General features: G+C 38.1%; 1 protein-coding gene across 3 annotated transcripts in view; it reads right to left on the minus strand.

Annotated features, from left to right (window-relative positions):
• The window catches only part of CFAP43 (cilia and flagella associated protein 43), a 47,875-nt gene extending 27,205 nt beyond the window's left edge, over positions 1 to 20,670 (minus strand). For all 3 annotated transcript variants that reach the window (XR_009728338.1, XM_061372623.1, XM_061372624.1), the window contains exons 1-13: positions 20,419 to 20,670; positions 17,058 to 17,311; positions 16,178 to 16,274; positions 13,254 to 13,421; positions 11,895 to 12,045; positions 8,353 to 8,503; positions 6,499 to 6,561; positions 5,372 to 5,451; positions 4,523 to 4,654; positions 3,311 to 3,424; positions 2,147 to 2,227; positions 1,215 to 1,363; positions 139 to 242 (exon numbers count right to left, since the gene is read on the minus strand). Coding sequence is in view for 2 of the 3 variants with exons in the window: in XM_061372623.1 (XP_061228607.1) it covers positions 139 to 242; positions 1,215 to 1,363; positions 2,147 to 2,227; positions 3,311 to 3,424; positions 4,523 to 4,654; positions 5,372 to 5,451; positions 6,499 to 6,561; positions 8,353 to 8,503; positions 11,895 to 12,045; positions 13,254 to 13,421; positions 16,178 to 16,274; positions 17,058 to 17,311; positions 20,419 to 20,495 (1,621 nt within the window). In the remaining variant the exon portion in view is untranslated. The remainder of the gene's footprint in view (positions 1 to 138; positions 243 to 1,214; positions 1,364 to 2,146; positions 2,228 to 3,310; positions 3,425 to 4,522; positions 4,655 to 5,371; positions 5,452 to 6,498; positions 6,562 to 8,352; positions 8,504 to 11,894; positions 12,046 to 13,253; positions 13,422 to 16,177; positions 16,275 to 17,057; positions 17,312 to 20,418) is intronic.
• Between the last annotated feature and the right edge of the window lie 719 nt (positions 20,671 to 21,389).

The raw sequence follows: 21,389 nt of genomic DNA on the forward strand, positions 1-21,389 counted from the left end.
TTGGGAAATAGGTGGGAAGAATATGTTTAATCTTCAAAAAAGGTAAGGAAAGTGGCTTAGTCTGACCAGCAAATATGCTTAAAATGCAGCAAATAAATAGTGAAAACACGAAGTAATTAATGTTGTTACATATATTACCTACATATCCAAGAACTTCGAATAATTTGGAAGGCCGGGCATCTAGAATAAAGATGTGTCCTTGTGTAGCTCTAGCGATGACGAACTGGCCCCTCTGATCATAACTAGGTAAAATATAAATCCAAGGAAAACCCAGTTCAATACAGTCAATAAAAATGGTCAAATAATTCCTTTCCCATATCTCTGCTGACTTCACTGAGGGCATAAATGCAACTGGATTTTCAGCTTTTAGGATACTGGGTTACAAAGCCCAGTGCAATTTCTAATTGAGTGGGTGGTCAATCTGAAGCTAACAATACTCCATAGCATCTGTGTTAACAACTCTATTACATCTTTCTTTGAAATTCACTTCTTTAAAAATAAAACTCCTATAGGGATTTTTATATTATTTTGAATAGCCATGTCTTTGGTTGCATTGATTTGACTTCGAATAAGCTGCTTTCTGTATGCATTTTTGGTGGTTTAGCTTAGGTAACTGTGAAAAGAGATTATGTCTAAGTCTCCAAATAACACACAGATTTATATTAAAGTTTAACAGTTCAAAATCCATTTTTTTAATGAAAAGTAGAAGTAAAATAATCTCAGACTCTTCAATAGCTGGAAAAACAAAAACCAGCCAAACAAAAAGGGCTTTTAGATCACTAGATCTAAATTCTGAAACAGTAAGCAAATGAGTAACTAGCAATGGTAATAAAAATCCATTATATAAGAACGGATGACCAAAAGGCTTAAACTTAACTTCATAAAACTTCAAAATTGTATTCAGTCAGAAATAACCCTCTAAATTCAGATACATGGAATTGTGTGTAATTACTGCATCGGGGGGGATCTGTCAGAAAGTATCTTACACATCAGTATCCTTGGTGCACAGTTAAAGCTTCTTAAAATACAGGTTTTATTCTGTTTTTCTCATATCAAATCTTGCTACTACTCCTCTTGCAAGCAATTAAAGCAATTGAAGCTGTTAAAATATTTTTATTTGTTATTTTTAGAATAAAAACTTTTTTTTGTTTGTTTAAGAGCATTACTCAAGCAACAAACTGACAATAGTCCTGCCCTTGTAATGAGACACTTACTGCAAAGACAGCACTGGAAATTCAGAAACAAAAATTCTGTGAACAACCCGTGGAGCTTCAGCTTCAGTAACATCAAGGAAATAGATCTGACCTCTTTTGGTCCCTACAGCAACGCTGTTGGAGGAGGGACAGCAAGCCATAGCCGTTGCCTAGTTGAGAAGTAAAAGATACGTAACAGTTTCGTGTCTATATATTATCCCACATGTCAGTACCCATTTTCTTTCACTATTTAAAAAAATTTGGAGAAGAAACCTGAAATGATTTATCTAAAAAGCAAACAAAGAAAGTTTTAGAGACATCACAGGGATTTTACCTATGCTGTGTGTCTACAAATCAACAGGCAATCTGTGCTCCTCAGAAAATAAAAGTAAATCTACTATCCAGATTTTAAGTGAAAGAAATTCCACCTAAATAAAACAGTGACTGCATTGTTACATGTACAGCTGTAACAGAAAGTGATTTTTTTTCTTACTTTGTCAGATTTCAGAGTTTGAATGCACCTTAAATCAGGGCAAAGCATTAACAGTTTGAAATACTTAATTCTTAAAACCTGCTTTTCAGATCAGTCATGGAATTTAGTTTTTATACACCTGAAACTTTTCTTTTGGCTATGACACTCATTAAAATTAAAAGGTAATGAAGTAATACGATAAAAATTGTGATTATTTACAAATATGTGCTTAAAGACAGATCATGAGGACATTAGGTTGAAATGTTTACTGTCCTTTATGGCTGGGTTAAATACAAAATTAGTTCAAGGAAACATTCTGAAAGACAATCTTTTTTTAATCTGTTTCATGGGTTGTTTGAAGACACTACTGAGCTTTCCTTATCACTGTTTGATACAAATCTGTGGAATATTATGCTATGAATTGAAAAATATTAGAGAAAACTAAGTATCAGTCACTGTATAAGCTCCTGGTTACATGTACCTGAACATTAAGATTTAGCTTGCTGAGGCCAGTTCCATCTTTCAGCAACCAAACTTGTACTTCACCTGAAATTGTTACAGACTGTTGAAGAGAGAAAAACACAAAAGAGGGTGGAATAAACAAATAGCCTGAAAGTGACTGGTGATCTCCTACAGAATATAAATTCAGCTAATGTCTGAGCATAGCAGATCAAAGGCCACTAGTTTTGCTTGCAATTATCTTGCTTTCTCATTAAGCCCAGTTGCTGCAAGGTGCACCTGCCTAAGGAAAACATATAACAATTTTTGTTAATTGCTGCAGGTCGCAGGAATGGTCTTTAAGCAGAATGAGACAATCTAGGACAAAACATGTAAGCTTGATCAATATTAGCACTTCCACCATTCAGCCAGCAATAGGAAAACCTGTTTATAATTTTCTTTGCATAAGAAAGCACTTAAGAACAGGTCTTGTTTTCCCACATGAAAAAAGATATATATCATAATGGAGCTTGAGTTCTTTTATACAGGCATTTTTCTAATTCCACAGTAAAGTATAGCTAGAGATCAATCAACCCTCACATTGTTCATTGAGAGTAAAGTAAAATCTGCCATTCCCATGTTAACAGCAAACAAACAGATTCAGCAAACCTAATTGATTAAGACCCCAGGTTCCTAGGCTGGCTACTTGAAGAATTAATGGCCTCGAGATGAACTGCTGGCTAAAGTATGTCTGGCAGGAGTCAAAGACATAGGAGGAAAGCAAGGAGTTTCTCATAATGGACAGATGAGGAAGACCTTTTTTGTACCTGGACCCAGAATAGAGGCATCTCTCAGGCTGGTCCAATTTGTGCTGAAGGCTGAAAAGGTAAGTAGGAATTTCTTGTTCCAACATCTATTTCCTGAACTGAATACACCTTTTGCTCAGCTATGTTCCTGAACATAGTGAGTCACACAAATCAGCAGCAGAACCAATATGACATTTTAGCAATCTGTGAATTATCTACCCTGCATTCTAGGGCAAGTTCTGACCCTTTTATAGACCATACCTGAATTAATGCCATTTACTTCTATAACAAATATCAGAACAGTCCCAATCTCTGCAACGCTTTAGGTTCTGCGCCTTAGCAACATACTGGTTACCTGAAAAAAGCCACTATTATATATAAAACAGAATACTGTTTCTTACCACACAGTACTTGTTCCCTGGAAGAAAATCAGCTGCCAGAAAACAACTTCTGCATGTGTCCAGGATTTTGACAGCTTCTCCAGTATGTGCAGGTTTGTAAGTATAGAGTGTCCCCTGAAAAAAAAGAGAAATAATTCATCACTGGCCTATGAAAGTTTTCATTAAGACCTTCTGAAGACTTCAACAAAAAAATAGCCATCTTTCTAAGCTTCACTCTTTAAAGTTTTATATCTGACTCTAAACTGAGGTAAAAAGTGCCCAGCAGAACTCTCATTAAATCAATGGATTATATTAATTGACGCTAGCTGAAGATTAGGTTAGTTCATTTTAGAGTGATGCAGCCAGTCACATTTTCAAGAAGTTCTGCTTCTCAAAATTGCTTTAATAAAATAATTTAAAGCCACTCTATTTCATGTCACTCCAGGAATCAATAAATATTCTAAGCCAATATAAAATACATATCATAAATCTTAAGCTTTAAGAGACATTTTTATCTAAAAATCTCAAAGCCTGTTGGAAAAAATTCATAACTAACTTTAACAAAGATTTTAGATCATCTTATTTTACAAAAGGAGAATGAAATCAGTGTGACTGAAGTTATCATTGCACTGCTGTCCTGAATATGGAACCTCCTGACACATACAAAAAACATTTTAAGAGCTTTAAAAATGTCAATTTCAGTGATTAAAGGTCTGCAAGAAAGGTAGAATTTCAGGATTTGGGACCCTTGTGTAAATTCCTGTACATCAAGATGGTCAAAGAAGGATCTTGGACTGGGTTGCCAGATGAATTCAGGTTTATGAACAGAACAACTCTACTGCACAGCCACAGTAGGTCTGATGTACACAAGCTACTCTTTTCTTACTGGGCAGGCACACATCAAGCCTAGAAGAGCTCATGCTCAGTTGGTCCAATGTGACCTGAACACACTGCAGACCCTAAAGTTACTCCGCTGTACACACACAAGTGTTTTTGTTGGGAAATCTCAGTATTAGATACTATATAATTCACCATCTGTAGGAGACAAATATTCTGTGCTTCATTAAAAGCCTTTCCAATCTTTCATTAAAAAACACAAGCTGTTTTCGCCTCTGATATAATCTGTGACTTGTGTGATTAGATTACAGACATTTCAGCCTAATGATATCAGCATACACATATAGCATCACAGGAACATCCCACTATATCATGCCATTATCTCAAATGCTATACCTGGTCAGTGACAAGCAGAAGTACAGTGTAATCAGGGGAGAATATGAGGCTGGATATGGGTTGTAAGATATCAGCATAAATTTTCATCTCGTACTGCAGACCTTTGATTTGATAAAAGAACAAAATGCCCTCCTGTGCAGAAAAATACAAATCCACATGAGGTCTAGGTTATATCTATGGCAAACTGAACTTCAAGAAGTTCTGTAAGATCTCTAAACTAACAGTGTTTAACTGTATCCCATCACTAACAGACTCATTTGCCTTTAGTGTATTTAAATCCAGTGTGTTTTTACCCTGGGTAATAAATCTACTGAAAAATTAAGGTATTCTTTAATACAAGTCTTAGTAACAGTCCATGCCTGATAAAAACAGACTCTTTCATCAGTTAATTCTTCAGATTTCATATTGATTTTTTTGATACAGTATGAGACTTTGTCCCACTCTTAAGCAGTAATGTACAATGGTATTGTCAGTTTGGGTTAAATATTGAATTAAGACTTGAACAAAACAATTTGGCAGCTCCCTCAGCCATTTTCTCTCTTGCTTTTTGTCCATCCTCCTTTTCTGTTGCTCCAGAATACTCATTATCTTTTGTTAAAAGAAAGATTGTCCTCTTTTATTGCTTCTTTGATCACAAAACCAGAAACCCTTCCCACCCTGCTCCCTTCCAATTTCTTATCTCAAGTCTTAACAAAGAAAATACAGACAACATCATAGAGGACCCTTATAGTTCTGCAGCTCTCCACTTTTCTTCTAACTCTTGTCTTTGTGGTGAACTCTGCAAATAGACTCCATTTGAACGTTCTTTGATTTTCACACAGTAAGCTAAAAGCATAAAAGATGCCTTACACTTCCAGCTGTGTACAGCCCCTCGTTACAAAATGCCATGCCAAATAAAACCGGTTTTTGCAGATCTGTTGGTTTATCACCTGAGAGCACAAAACCAACATAAAACATCAAAGTTGATTTATTGCAACAATGGTTCAACTTCAAAACTGAGATGATTTACTATTTGTGAGTAAAAAGGCTTTGTGGGCTAAATATTCTTCGGACTTTTGGTGTGATAATGAAGCAGAAGGTTGATATACATAATTTGAAGTGACAGTACTACTGTGGTGAACTAGAAATTTGAGAAATCATTTGACTTTTGTAAAGGCTGCTAAATAGCCGCGTTAAAGTCGGTCAATAGCAAAATCATTTATGTTGGAAGGGACCCTAGAAGTCCTCTGATCCAGTCTCATGATCAGCACAGAGCCAACTTCAAACTCAGAGCCAACTTCAAAGTTGGATAATGTTGTCCAGAGTCACGTGCAGCTGAGGTTTAAATATATCCAAGAGTGGAATTTGCATAGCTTCTCGTGGCAACTTGTCCCAGTGTCTGAGTACTTACACTGTGAAAGTATGTCTGGTTCCATTTTCTCCTAACCTTTTATTAAGTAGGTAAAGCAATAGTAAAATCCCCCATTTTTGTTTCTTTGGGCTGAACAAACATGGTTCTCTCAGCCTACCTTTGTGTGTTGGGTACTGAGACACTGCAATAATCTTTGTGGCCCTGTGCTGAAGTTCTTCCGTTATGTGAATATCTTTTTTCTACTGTGGAGCCCAAAACAGTGTTTGAAACAACTCCCTAAATACTAAGTCAACTAAGTTTCAAGTGACTGCAGTTCTAAAAAAAAGTTATTAAAACTAAGCAGTAGGGAACCTATTCTAACATCCTTATTCCAATGTAAATTAGAATGAAGAGAAATTATTTCACTGCCACTGTTTTTCCTGAGGCTATTCATTTGGCTGTCTATTATCACAAAAGCTATTGATCATTTGTCATGTAAACATATAAAAATTGCCATCAATGTGTCTTACAGAGGCCAGTGTGAGCAGGGTTTTTCTAACCAGTGGCTTCCAGCTGTACTCTCATATTATTACTCCCAGACATAGACATCAGTGGTGCTATTAGCTTAATTTGAACATGGAAATACCTTTCTTTCTCTGTACTTCTTTATGAACATAAGATACGATATCCGACATTTTACGCAGGTGATCTGCACAAAAGAAAACAACTTATAACATCAACCTTGTTTATATGTCAATATTGCAGTAAAAGTCAGCTGCATACCAAACGATAGCCCAGTTTCAGAACACTAAATCCTCCCCAACATCCACCATTTCTGTCATTTATGCAACTGAGCAGGCACAATCTTTCTATGATTGAGCTCACAGCTGTAAAAGGGGATAGCAATACTTGGCATGGAGAGTGGTACAGATGCAGATTTATATATCTTCTAGTGCTAAGTGCTGGTATTCTTATTTCTAACCATGGGTTTGTTTTTTTTTATTTGATGTACTTACGAAGGAAACTTCCATCAGCCTCATAAAGATGCCCAAGTGAAATGCTGTGGCCACTTACGGTTCTGTTTGCAACACCATAATAGGAATTTAGCATGTGCTTAAAGCTGGGCATGCACGTAAGCATTCTGCTAAACAGATACAGGTTGCAGTATGCTTTATATTAAGCAGAAGGTTCATTATAATACGAATAGAGACAGTTGTGTTTGTTAGACAGTTTTAGGACAGAACTCAAAGAAGAATATACAGGTCAATGAAAAGCCCAGATGGCAAATATTCTTGTTTCTTTCCACTGAAGTGCCAAAAACATTTCTGGTTACACCTCAGCTTTTTATTTGTTGATGATTTCCAGCTCTTGATTTGGTAAGCTTAAAACTCTGATAATTTCAAAAGCAGAGAAATAATGCTGGTTTGTTAGGGTATTTTTAAAAGCAGCCTTCCATTTCTGTGTTAACTATTACAGCACTTTGGGAATGTCAGGGAAACCTGCTGCAGCTTAAAAACCCATGTATTACATGACAAAACAAGAAAACAAATTATCACCAGCCTGTCTATAATAGAATCATAGAGTCATTAGGTTGAAAAGGACCTTTAAGATCATCACCATAAACCTAACACTGTCAAGTCTACCACCAAGCCATGTCCCTAAGTGCCACATCTACAGGTTTTTTAAATATGGGTGACTCCACCAGTTCCCTGGGCAGCCTGTTCCAGTATTTGACAACCTTTTTAGTGAAGAAATTTTTCCTCATATCCAGTCTGATTCAGTGTTTAATAGTGAAACAGTTCTATGCTGGTCTAAATCAGGATATTACCCAGTTGTAGTGCTAGGGAGAATCATATTCCAATACTCCTCTTAGACCTGACTGAACCAGGGAACTTCATGTACACAGTTGGACTGACACCTTCCATCCCTGCAAATGATGATACATATAGGCTGCCACTGCTGAAACATTTTATGTCAGCTGTGTTTCACTGTCCTCCATCTTGGGAGTGCTCTGAATGGGCACAGAAGGGTACCATGTGGCATTCTATTAAGCAACATTACCTTAAATTCAGCATTGTTGTTTGAAGACTTATAATGAGTCTTCAAAGATATGTTCTAACATCATCTAACACACCAAATGAGGACAATCCAATATTTAATGAAAAATAAAATAAAGTCTAGGTACTTACCTAATAGTAAAAAGACTGTGTACAGCTGGTATGTTAATAATTTAACATTAATCTCGTAGGACTGGTTAATAAGATCTGGGCTTCTAGAAATATTGTTCATTTTATCAGTTTTGATAAAAACGAAAGCCAAAAAAGAAACCCAAATAGAAGCTCAAAAGATATTTCAAATGCTTATCATACTACTAAGAGAAATATGGTTCTACAATATAGCTTTACAATCTCTGTAAGGTACACAATAGGAGAACAGAAGAAAGCAAAAAATCCACTTTCCTCACTACTTGAATAAAACACACAATGCAGCTATTTCTTACCAGGCAGAGGTTTTTGTTGAAGAACAGAAACACTGCATGTCTCAGAATCAATTGCTAAAACATATCCTTCTTTGCAGCCCACATAAACTTCTGAGGTTGCAGACCAGCAGTGGGCAGTGGGATGTAGTAAAGGCTTGATATAATTTCTAGGCTGCAGCACAAAAAGAAACAAATTCAGCCAACAACTGGCAAGTATCTGTACAAGCAGTTACATACATTTTAAGGCAAAAAATTAAAAGATCATTAACTTAAAGAGTCTGAGCACTTGTACAACATCATCCTTACTTTATTCAGTCATGTGTTCACTGAGGCTTGTAACTTGAGAAACAAAAACATTTTCCAGAAAATCTATGTCTGGAGATAGTTTCTTCAAGGGAAAAAATATCCATTATGGATTCTTGATATGAAAAGTTTTATTAAAAGACAATTGTAATAAAATGGTCCTAGGGAAGAAGTGGAGTTAAGTGGGCTTGCCATGGTAAATCATGTTAAAGAAAACCCACGTGCCAATTGTAAGGAATATTGAAACAAAACTAAATCAATCTCGTTGAAGAAAGCAGAGGATTGAAAGCAGCAGGAGCTTCCAATTCCTTTCACTCTGCTGCCCCGTTGTGGTTACACCTTGGTACGTACCCAGCCTCATAACCTTGTTCCAGAGTATGGAACCCTAAGCATTTCAAACAAGCAAACAACAGCACTGGCAACGGGCTTGCTTTTCTTACTTGCCTCTCAAGCATCCGTTAGGAGTGGGCTACAGCCTCCAGGGATGATGTAATGTAGGCTGAGGACAGCTCCTTTCAATAATAGCCTAAATAAATGAATGGTTCTCCACTTTGGATGCTCACATCAATATGGAAAACATTGATCTCAACTGGCTCAGATTTTGTGATAAAGAACAAAAAAACTTCTGTCAAATACTATGGAGATAGGCAGACCTTTGTCAGGCCATGATACCATTCCCACTGCATTCAGCTGAATGCACCTCATGAACCACCACAGGAGAAGCAGGATGTCTCTTATTAATCGAAAAACCACTGATGACAGGAGAGAGGAAAATAACTTAAAGGTTATTTTCCTTGACCAATGTTGAGGCACAGATTTTAGGCCAGAATTAGACAACTGCTCATGGACATTTGTAATGGTACACAAACTATTAGTGCTAATAACTATTGATACATCTGCCACAGCAGCCTGTCAATGTACAGAGACAATGAAGAACAGTACTTACAGCAGCTCTATAATGGACAGCCTTGTCCATTACAGCAACTGTAATCGGAAGATATATGGATATCTAAGGAACACAGCAAGTTCAGTCATTTCAATCTCTCTCAAAGTTGCTGCATTAGACACTTTTCAACACAAGGGTCTTGATAAAACAGTACTTCAAAGGAGTATCTTCTCCATCAAGTATATTCTCATCAGCTTGTGTGGGAACTGCTTTGCCAAAGCCATATGTTCTGTGCTGGGGTGCTGGAAGAGGGTGTTTAACCTGATAAGACATATGCATATCCAGTGTGGGGGGTTACAAGACCCAGTGGTGGCTCAGTTTTTTCTGCTAGATTAGAGAGGGAACATATGTATACAGGCATGCATGGAGGGGAGAGTCAGTGCTGTAAGGCACAATAAATGCAAGTCCTGCAAAAAATTATTCAGCTATTATAGTCTGGAGCAAGGTGAAAACATGCAGGAAATTGGTTCAGCCTCTCCTAGTGCTAAATGTAAGTGCAGCACCTCACAACTTACGGGAAACAACATAGCACCACAAGAACAAACGGAACAACAGCAGCATGTATTTCTGAAAAAAAACCCCAAACCAAACTAACTTAAATTCTTTCCTTCCTAAAGAACCTGTTTGTTATCTTGTCAATATTCTCAACCTAAATACACACACCTATGGAATTTGGACAGTAAATAATTACTAAAATATTTATCATGCAATTTGAAAGAAAAGGAAATCTTCATCAAAGACTAGTAGAACAATCTTCTCTTACTCTAGGAATATTTCTAAAGAGAACATGATCGTCTTGAAGGTGCTAAAAAAGAAACCTAGGTTTCTCTGAAGGCAGTTAGGAATGCAAGGACCTTATAGTGTTTTCTAGTGTAGAATCATAGAATGGTTTGGGTTGGAAAGGATCTTAAGATCACCTAGTTCCAACTCTCCTGCCATGGGCAGGGATACCTCCCACTACATGAGGTTGCTCAAGCTCTTGCCCAACCTTTTCAATCAAGTATGGTTGAGAGCACAGACCTTCCATGTGGAAAAGTTCATGACATGATTCTGCAAGTTCAAGCAGAAGAACCTAGCACTTCTGAACGGAATAGCACCCATTCAAAGACAGGAAAAAGAAATTAAGCCTCAGAGACCTAACATGGTAGTTGTGGGGTTTTTTTTTCCCCAATACCTCTTGTAATTCACTTTACAGGCTAAAGAACAAAGTGGGTTTTGCAGTTCATCATCTGTACATAATGCAAGAGGCAGCAAGGCAGAAGAAAAAGGCAATGCCCCTGATGAGAGTTTTAATTTGCCGTGTTCTAAGTAATCTGAAATAAAAGCAGCTCATGTGTAAACAGAATCAATAGATAACGTTTGTTTGTAATTACTGATTGTTCTGGAAACCAAAGGTATCAGCAGGTACACGGTGAAAAACCTCTGTGAAATCTGAATGCATGAAAAGATGATGAGGTCAGGAAAGCATCATTCCCTCTTTTCATTTTTTATTTTGCTTTATAAGAAAAGTTTATGGCAGAAACCTGTGGTATCCTAATCTGATAACACAGAACTCACATTTATCCAATGAAAAGACATAGTATAATGCCAGTAACATCTTACACGTGGTAGTTTGGGTATCTCTTACATATCACAAGTCACCACATAGAAATTGATGGTATTAATCTTAGAAGAGAATCCCAGATTTGCAACTTGAATGTTTTCACACTGGCAGATGCTTCTGGCTGATAATCAAGTGAAGGTAAATTTGAAAGCAGGAACAGTTTTAAGGTCTCTCAAAATAGGCATCTCAAGGGAAGCTAACAAGTAAATAATCAAATACAAAGCGAGACAAACAGGCAAGCCCAACACTGATAGTGGTATTGGAGTGTATTTCAGAAGCAGAGGTTGCTGTTTGGAACAAAGCCTCTCATGTTTCCATAGCTTGTGACATTTCAGCCAAAAAGAAAACAAATCCCAAAGGGAAATAAGGATACCTGAAGGTTACTATCAGTTTAGCATGGGAATAGGTTTCCAGGGTTTCGGCAGGGCACATTAACTTGGGCATGGTTAAATGCTGACATGCTTATACTGCTTCTGGGATACAGATTAGTGCCTCCACTGTGCAGATATATGACTATGCTAGGACCTGTGCAGTGGCAGCATGATTTCTAAGTCTCCTGTCAAAATGGATTTAAAAAGCATTGTTGAGACAACAGATCTATTTACTGGCCTGTACCTGTTTAACAGACATTAAATTATTAACACCTATTTGCATTAAAAAGTATAATGACTTGGAATAGTAAAAAGGGAAAAAAAACACCCCAGTAATTACCATGAATGTTTCTGCTTCATCTCCTTCCAGTCCAGCAATGGCTGAAACTGGTAAAAGAGGGCCGTAGTATGGGTCTTCATCATAAGAAATTGGAAAAAACAAATCCGTACGATGACTCACCGACCCTTGTGCATCAGGGAGTTCCACAGGGCTGTGAAAAAGCAAGAGACACTGTCTGAGGACAAGAAATAATATGAATAGTAAAGGTTGATACAAAACTGAGAAGCAGGTTTTCAAAAGTTTGAGACACCATCTCATTTAAGGGGATTTGCTTCTGTGAGAGTAATGAAGGACTGTTGTAGATAATCATTCCACACAGCACATACCATTTTACTGAAAAGTAAGGCTACTACAAAAGAGGAATATTCCTAATGCACAGAAACAGATTGCCATGTTCTAGCTCAGCCTTTTCTTGTTGCCTTGTATAAACAACCATTCTATGTTACTGTTTCCTTATTGACCAGGATTAGTAAAGTCACACTCTTAACTTGCACACACTGTGAAGATTCGTGCTTAATGTTTACTTGCAGAAAGTTTAATGATGATGAAAAATTAGTAGCACTATTTGCCTGCTGTAATCCAGAAATTGGTGTTATGAGTAGCTGTTACAATGCCTCTACTGAACAGAATGAAAAGTGAGGAGAAGGAAAGGAGAATACGTGTATTTTCACGTGTACTCTATACAGACAAGAGGCAAAAACCCCTTCAGTATCCTTTTCAGATCTCAAATTAAGGCCTTGTCTACACTTTCACTAGTATATGGCAATAGTTGGCAATATATTCATAGTTAACCTGCAAGTTCTATACCAACCTCAAAAACCATTTTTGCATAAATAAATTCTAGGTTTGCTGTGCTCAGCGAATTGCATTGACAGAGCCATCAGTAAATTGGCCACACAAGGTGGAAATTGCACAGAAAACTGATACTGCTTTTGGTATAATTTGCGAATAAAATAGCGTGTTGTTTAACTATGCCTACTAGGAAGAAAGTTGATCCAAATGTGGTGATTTCATAGCTACAAAAGCAATACTCAACATAGCCACTTTCAGGAAAGTAGTCCAGGTACTACCTTAATTCAGTTATGCAGCTTTTGATGGAGGCTGCCAAGTCAGTTGATTAGTATTAGCTTCATGATGTGCATAATCTGGACATGTGAGTGCTAAGAAATTAAATCATAAATTCAATTAACTTGACTTACCAGATAGATCCACACTGGTGGTGATTTAGCAATTACTGATTGCAACTGCTTGGTGAACTAAATTGGATTAAATTCTTTCAGAACAGATGTAGGTTGCTAGTTTTAGTTATTAAAATAAACAACTAGATTTTTCTCTTAACCTAAAGGGTCTTCCACTTACTTTTGCTTCAGATGATGTTCATCATTATTTCTTTCAATATGCCAGACAGTAACATTGCTCTCATCAACAAGACAGAGTTGTTGCCAATTCATAGGGTTAAAACTCATAGATGTCGCTGTTACCCCTGGCTGAGACTCGCTGCAAAGGAGGATATTTTCTTGCCAGTTCCTTCATTAAGGAGAGTAAAAGAAAATCAAATCCATTAAATAAGTCAAAAACATTCCTGCTAAAGATCTGGATGTGGTTGTGACTGATTTTTAAGCTCAAGTTTGGAAAAGAAATATTATGACACTGACAAAAAATTTCTGCTGTCAAACAAGTTAGGTCCTCGTGAGAGTGCAAAGGAGGTGGTTAATTAGCCATACCAAAAATTATTACTGCTACAAAAAGATTGAATAACAAAATAATTTTGAAAACTGACATTTTAGAAACCTTATCATGCACTTCCTTTTGTGAAAAGACCAACAGACTCATGAGACATGGATTTTTTCCATCAGTGACTACTTGAATGACCGAATCAACTCTTTAGCACTCCAGACCTCAGCCTTGCTTTTCCAACCCATGCTTTTCCATGATTACAATGCTTGCAAGCTAGCAGTTGGGAGGTATTATTATTAGGAAATAAACCACAGTCAGCCCCTGATTGTCTATGGATTAATTACTTAGGTAATACAATAACTGTGCTGTGAATGCAAATACACAAGCTACAGCTGCATTAACTAACATGAGCAGCAGAATTTGTGTAGGGCTGTTATGTATAGCTGACACAAGGCTAGGAATCTGCTTTCTGCTGAATTTCCTTTTGTCCAGTGTAACCTATTTTATGTTCTCATAATTGTATTTCTCCATTATCTAGATTAATTCTTGATTGCATTTGCATTTTTAGGTGCTGTCCAAGAACTGATTAACATCATTTGAAGCAAATGGTTAAAACTGCTTCTTAATTTATTGGATGAAATATCTGACTGTTAATCTAAATAACATTTACAGCTTTAGTATTTATCTTTCTGCTGAGAGGAAACAAAACCTAAAATGCATACACTGCTGTAAATGGATTTAGTATAATCCTGGTTTTCTAGCCTGTAATAAATTCACTCACATAAACAGGTCAGGATGCAAGACAATGGTTAATACTGATGGCATATGCAAAAAATGAGAAGTATTCACACATACACAGAAACTCTCATTAAAATTACAGAAAGCTATAAGCTGCAATCCCGACTTTAAAAGATATCAGTATAGCTCTTTCTCTAAAGATCTGTCAGCATGTTCTCATCTCATACCTAACAGATAGTGCCAACACTCTTTTCTAGTAGATAAAATACTAAGATCTGAAACTATATAGTACATGTATCTGAAAAAGAATCTGGCATTAAGCCTCCCCTTTGAACAGAACAGAATAAAGATCTAGGGATAAAATATCTCAGATGAAAGGCAGCTTTTAGTTATCCATAAGCTTTCTATATTTTGAGACTGACATACCTTTCAAAACACCTTTTATACCTCTGATTCTGAACTGCTTAAAATACAGGAACTCTGCAATTATTATACTGCAATTACACATTGAGATTTCTCTCATCTGTACACATACATTTGTACAGTGAATGAACAATATAATCCAATTGCAAAAATAGAGGTCCTGATCTTACAGTAATTTCACATACTTGACCAGAGCTCAAGTTATTATAAATTCTATGTTAAATGCTGTAAGGTAATTCCATTTTACTACTAAATTCTTTCTGACTGGAATCTGGGATGGTTCTTTCATGACAGTTAGCTGCTGATAGTCATACTCATGCTGATTCAAATAGGTTTAACTTGTTTGGCCTTGGGAATTACCACTACTTTAAAGCATTTAAACATTTCTAGATATTTCCAGTTTTAAGAACAATTTAAAGAAGTTTTTCAAGATGGTGGATTTTTGTTCAAGTGCACACAATGAACGCATTAGATCACATGTGTTATTTCTGCTCTAAGTGACAAACATGTAAGCTCTTCAGGCCAGTGAGGCTGTCTTGTTGGTTTCTACTGCAATATATATAGTCATCCTTCCTGAATTACTCTATGTAATCAGAGTTCACAGCAAACATTCTTCTTCTTCATAAGGAATAAAGAAGAGGCATCTGTAATTCTAGCTACTATCATTACTAAAATTCTGAAGTTACAGGAGTTTCTGCCTCTTCACTAATCATTGTACAAGAAAAGGTCACAATTAAATTGAGAGTATACAGAATATTCCTTACATGTCCTTGTTAGCTTTCCTCCTACTCCACCCTCCCTATCTGTTTGCAGAAGTGCTCAGGCTCCACAGTCAGCGCAAGCTTGCTGGCAACGGAGGTGAGAAGGATTATAGTTTTACAGAACCATTTAAAAAATTAAATATTCTAACTTTCTGTTAGAACCAACTTTTCACACTGTATTATTTAACCCTCCTTTTCATGACAATGAGCAGAAAATGATGATGTAACCCAGTGAGCCAGGGTAGTGTAATCACTGAAAAAAACTGTAAGAAAGAACTAAGATCAAGCACAATTAATTAAGAGGACTGCTAAATGACCCAGGGGGGACAAAAAAAGTAGAAATTGGCTTTAGAATGTTTTTCCTCATTTCAGAAGGCAACTTTTTCTTCACGAACAGCATGGTATTCAGCTTCCAGGGGTGAACAGGTAATTAACTGATGCTGAACACTTTGAAGAAGGTAGAAGATAGCTGTAGCAAAGTAACAGTCATTCTGAGTAGTGGCTACTAATGCTAGTAAATCAATACCAACTTTGGTACAGAAAGGTTGCAGACAATGATCAATCAGCGAAAAGAAGGAGATGAAGGCAACCAGTGTGTCTTCCACATTTGTTAATTTATGCTACAACAGCACACACACAAAAATATGAATTAAATGTAAATGGTATTAGATTTTAAACTCTTACCATACTGAAAGAATAAATTCTGGGATGGAAGAGAAACTGGCTAGATATGGGCCTCTGAAACTCAATGCAAGCAAGGTATAGTCCAGCTGAGCGTTACCTGAAATGTTAAAGTAAAGAATATGGTCTCCAATTGCCCTGGACTTTATTGTACACTATCCTAGCTAAGAGTACTCTTCTCAGCTCCTTCATATCCACTTTAACTCTTCAAAAACATTCTTGAGACCTCTGATTTTTTGCTTCACTAAGATTATATTTTTTATTTTCTCATAAAAATATTCCCCATGTATCACTGCTTGGAGATTTTTCAATTTTTTTCAAGAATATCTTGGATTTTTAAACTATTTTTTGCCCAAGTACCCTGAAATCCTTTGCAGTCATAATTTGATTCATATACAGGAAAAAAGCAAGTAGCATGAAACTTATTAAATGGCAAGGAAACTGAAACGTGGGTAAGATAAGCAGCTTAACTAAGGAGAGAAATGTTATGATGCAGGCAAAAAAAATTCCCAGATTCCAGGATTTGTCTGCAAGAGCCCTCATTCCTCTCACATCTCTGATTTGCCAATGTGGTTTCAGTAGACTGCTTGGAGCCTACTGCAGTATGATTTTTCTTCTGATTTTGACTACATTTTCCTAAAATTAGTTCCATTTGTTTTCCCTTTAGAACAGCTCCATTTTGTGCTGTCCTTTTCCTCCCTAGCTTAAGCCTAACTAAAAGTAGTGCAGTGGAAAATTCATTCCACTGCTTTCCAAACATCTTGTCATGAGACAGTTTCTGGTCACAGTTTTTCAAGTCTTATAAATAAACCCCCTTCAGAAAGCGGATGATTTAAGCATTGTTTTAATGAAAGAGTGACAGGAAGGACTACCACATCATTACCTTTTAATTCCGTCAGTTTAGTGAGCTCTGGAAATGTGTAGATATATATGATGGGATTCAGCCTCCGGTCTGAAAAGGCCAACACGTGACTATTCCCATTCGCTGTGAAGGCTCCCACCTGGCCAGCCTGACACTGCAGTGCTGTCGTCTTCTTTGTTTCAATGTCCAGGAAGAGGATGTAATTGCCACAAGGGTAGCAGACAGTTTGATTATTGATAAAGCCAAAGTTCTTGTTTGAGAATCCTTGAACCCAACTTAAAAAAAGAGCAAGTGAATGTTAAAACATTAATCAAAGACAGACATTTCAGAACACTTGTTAGACTGATGTTAGACTTATCCTCATAACCAAAATAACTTCAAGATCTAGTACTATGGATCACCGTGTCAGTGTTTCCAAAAATACAGGGTCAATCTTCTTCTTGTGGAGCACAAAGGACTGTCATAAGAACAAGGAGAGATGCTTATATTTCACTTTTCACTAAAAATAAAGTTAGCCTGTTCACAGGCTCTGGTTTGGTATTCCTATATTATAGTAACAGAGTATACTTTACTGTGAATTACATAGGTACAAACCATACTTGGGACACAGTTGTGTTTGCTTAACCTTTTTACACTTTCATAGCTCATCTCATTCCCATGAGATAGAAAGTACAAAGGCATGGATTGGGTTTATATGAATGTAACCAGGATGACTGGTCTGCTTTAAAGACAAATAACATGGTAAAACTTTGGAATGTAAACAGGATGTGTTACGCAAGGACTGAAAGAAATTACTGAAAACGAGCCAACTTATGAACTTACATCAACAAATTCATAACTGCCTGCAGATCTTTCTGCCTTTCAGAAAGTGTGTGGATAAATATCAGGGGCCTCTTCTTGAAGCAACTGCATTTACCATTAAGTGAAGGAGTCTGAGCCACATCTTAGCCTGCTAGTACCATGGCAGAAAAGTTTCAGCAGTGTAACAGCTATCCTCTGTGTACAGTGCTGCTAACACCTTCTAATTTCTATTCAGAAACTTTCCATCTCTTCTCTTCTTCAAAATAGGACAGTTTGACTGGAAAAGATCTCTGTCCTCTGCAATTGCAAGCAGCATTTTTATGCTCTTTTCATGATCGTAAGTCATAAGATCAGTTCAGCTGCTGATCCTCTGAACTCTTACTAGAAGATTGTACTGCAGCCCCAGCACTCATAGTTAAGAACGCTTTAAAATGACTTGTCTTAGGAAATATACATGGGTGCAGTGGAGATGGCAATGGTGTTTTGCTCCCCCCCCAAAAGCTGACTCCCATTACAATCATTTATACATTGGGATTCTTCTATTTTACAGCAAGAGACATGGCTTAGCAGTGGACTTGGCAGTCCTGGTGTTAACGGTTGGACTTGATGATTTTAAAGGTCTTTTCCAAGCTACTTGATTCTATGATTCTACGTCCAGCAATAACATCTCATTATCTTTTTGAATAGCTTCTGCTTTTGGCTTATTTCACTACATATCAGATGACTACATGTAGCCAGAGGGAAGTGGAAGCACACTGACCATGTGCTTGTGCAGATGAACTGAACACCCTGGCAACAAAGAGGAGACATTTCAGCTGATGAATGTTTTTCCAGACCTTTTACACAAGAACTAGCGGTATGATGTGCCATGGCATGCAAGCAGACCTTTATGAACATGCTCACAGGACTAGTCGTATGCTCTTCTCTAACATTAGATCTGAATAGTGGAAATTAAGTATTTTTACCTTTTGTTTGCAGGGGTAAAATGAAATCCAGAAAACATGTATGCAGAGAAAAAATAATGGGATGACAGAGCAATTTATCATCCTGATGCAACCAGTAAAGGCTTGAGGGGACAAGGATTCAGGTTGTGACCTGATGTCATCTCTGACTAGTGCAGTAATCAGCCATGGCACACTCATGCTGTGTCTGTCTCCAGTTCTATATAAACATTGAGTCAGAAGTATTTCAGTCATAAAATTTGCCAGCTGGTGAAAAGTAGATTGGGCAAAGTAATTAGAGTTTCCTTACAGACCATTTTTTCCACTGAAAAATGCTAGCTCCATGAGTTTTGTCAAGGTTCAGTGTTTTCTGAAGACACAAACTACAGCATTCCAATTTCCTGCTGCAAAATAATTTTTGTCACTTTATTCTGATATATATACTGCTACTACTACATTAATTGATAAGAAAAGCAAACTTTAAACTTGTCCATTTTATGGAAATAGACTTCACATTCAAAAGGATTTAAATTCTTTTTTTATTTTGGATAATATTTTCATTTCACAGTGGTGTTTTCACAAAGCAGAAAACCTGGGTCACAGCTCTTGCAAGTAACACCAGTTTGCGGAAGAACTTCCTCTGAATAGCGATGATGTGCTTCAGATGGTACCTTTTTCACTCTACAAGTATCAGAATGGTTAAGGCTGAAGCCTGCTTCTCCTATCACTAGAACAAATAAGTGCTGCACCTATAATTAGGGATGTATGTAGCCACAAGCATTGATGAAATGGCTCAAATACTTACAGTGGGCAAGGAAACTTAAATATCTGTCCCATTACATAGAAAGTATGTATAAACATCCTAGATTGTTGTGAAAGGCTCAACGAAGGTGGGGTAGGAAGGATAATTTACCTACAGTGCCTATTTGTTCAGAACCAAAAAGCAAGTTGCTGGACTACCAAGAGCTCTGGAAGAGAAATGTTATTCTATATAGAGTGTGGGTTATATTTGTGGGAAATCAAAATCTGAAAGGCTCTGACACACAGATTAAGTTGCTCAGAAAGGCAGGACTTAGAATGCCAAGAGCCATGGCAGAAGATCATGACAGTGGGATTTAGGAGGTACAGAACAGCCAGGGAAATTCTAGAAGTTGAAGCAGTCAAGGTAAAACAGAAGAGAGATGTGGCCATGAACAGAGCATAACTGTACAGGTTCACAAGGCCAGGTACTGAGAAGAAAATCATGCCCCAAGAGGACATGCTGTGTGTTGCCAGAACCACTGCAGAAAATACAACTTAAGCCACATTTCTTGTCAAGCTCCGGCTTAAAAGCAATCAGGGTTACTTATTCCTATGCTAAGGGTAGAGAATGTAAGTTTCACCTAAACCCATCACAGGCTCAGTCGCCACTACACGCTGCGGTGCAAGTGCTTCTTTCCCTACCTGTTCTCCCTACCACGGCCCACAGCACAGCAGCCTCTTCCCTCTTAGACTCGCCCTATTCTCTGCATAGAGCTGACCCGGGCTGAGAGGAGCATAGGCCCAGGAGCATAGGACATCCCGTCGGGGCTGGGGGCTCGGGAGTGTGTGGTGCGGGTGTGCGGATGCCGAAGGGCGCGGGCTGTCCGGGCAGGCCCCACCTCACTTCCAGCGCGGCCTCCTCGGCCGAAGAGAAGCGGCGGGCCCCGGCGCGCGGCTCCTCAGGGACCCCCTCCATCAGCGCCGCCGGCTTGTTCACACCCGTCTCTTAGGAACCAGAGCGCCTCCCGCCAGCCTCCAAGCAGGCCACTGATTGGCCCGTGGCCCTGCGCCACTCGCCAATGAGCACTGGCGGGGATTTAAAGGGCCAGCAGCCCTAGAGGAAGGAGTGAGTGGGGCTCTGGATTCGGACAGGAGAAGGCTAAATACATATTGGTGAGGCGAGACACTGATATTTGTGGGTAACCAGCCGCTTTATCAGGCGGAGAAGTGAGTCAGCTGTGGGGTTCATTCCCTTGGACACCACACTGGTCCTTCTGCAGCTGCTGCTGCTCCTATTCCAATGGCATATGACCTCTCAGTGCGGCAGCTGTGGCTGTCCTCCAGTTGCTTCCATGGTTTTCCTGTCATGAGGTACTGCAGTTCTTGGGGTGTGTAATGCAGTGTTCCTGAAGCTTCGAAGAGAATGGAGAAGTTGATCACTGTAAGGCATCACAGAATGGTTTGGGTTGAAAGAAGCCTTAAAGATCATATAGTTCCAACCTCTCTGCCATGGGCAGGGATATCTCCCACTAGACAAGAATGCTCAAGCCCAATGAAGTAAAGCTGCAATCTTTACCTATATACTTACGGCGTTTAGCATGGTAACACAGTACAAATCTCAAAGTATTTAAAAGCAATATTATCTCCCTTTTCCCTTTCCTAAAGGGAGAAGCATTATTTATAGTGTTTTGCTTGTGTTAGTTTGTTATCACTTATCTGTACAGCAGCAGTGTGCAGATTTGTGATGCTGCTACACACTCACAGTGCTATAGAGCAACAGAAAGAGGCACTCCTGTTTGGAGGCAGCAGGGCAAGCCTGTACCTTACCTCTTGTCTCCACACATGCTCTGTGTGCCATGCAAAACCAAGG

The sequence above is a fragment of the Neopsephotus bourkii genome, unplaced genomic scaffold (assembly GCF_033783945.1).
Source record: "Neopsephotus bourkii isolate Nb327-2 ecotype Australia unplaced genomic scaffold, CSIRO-AGI_Nbou_v1 NB_1615, whole genome shotgun sequence".
NCBI classification, from domain to species: domain Eukaryota; kingdom Metazoa; phylum Chordata; class Aves; order Psittaciformes; family Psittacidae; genus Neopsephotus; species Neopsephotus bourkii.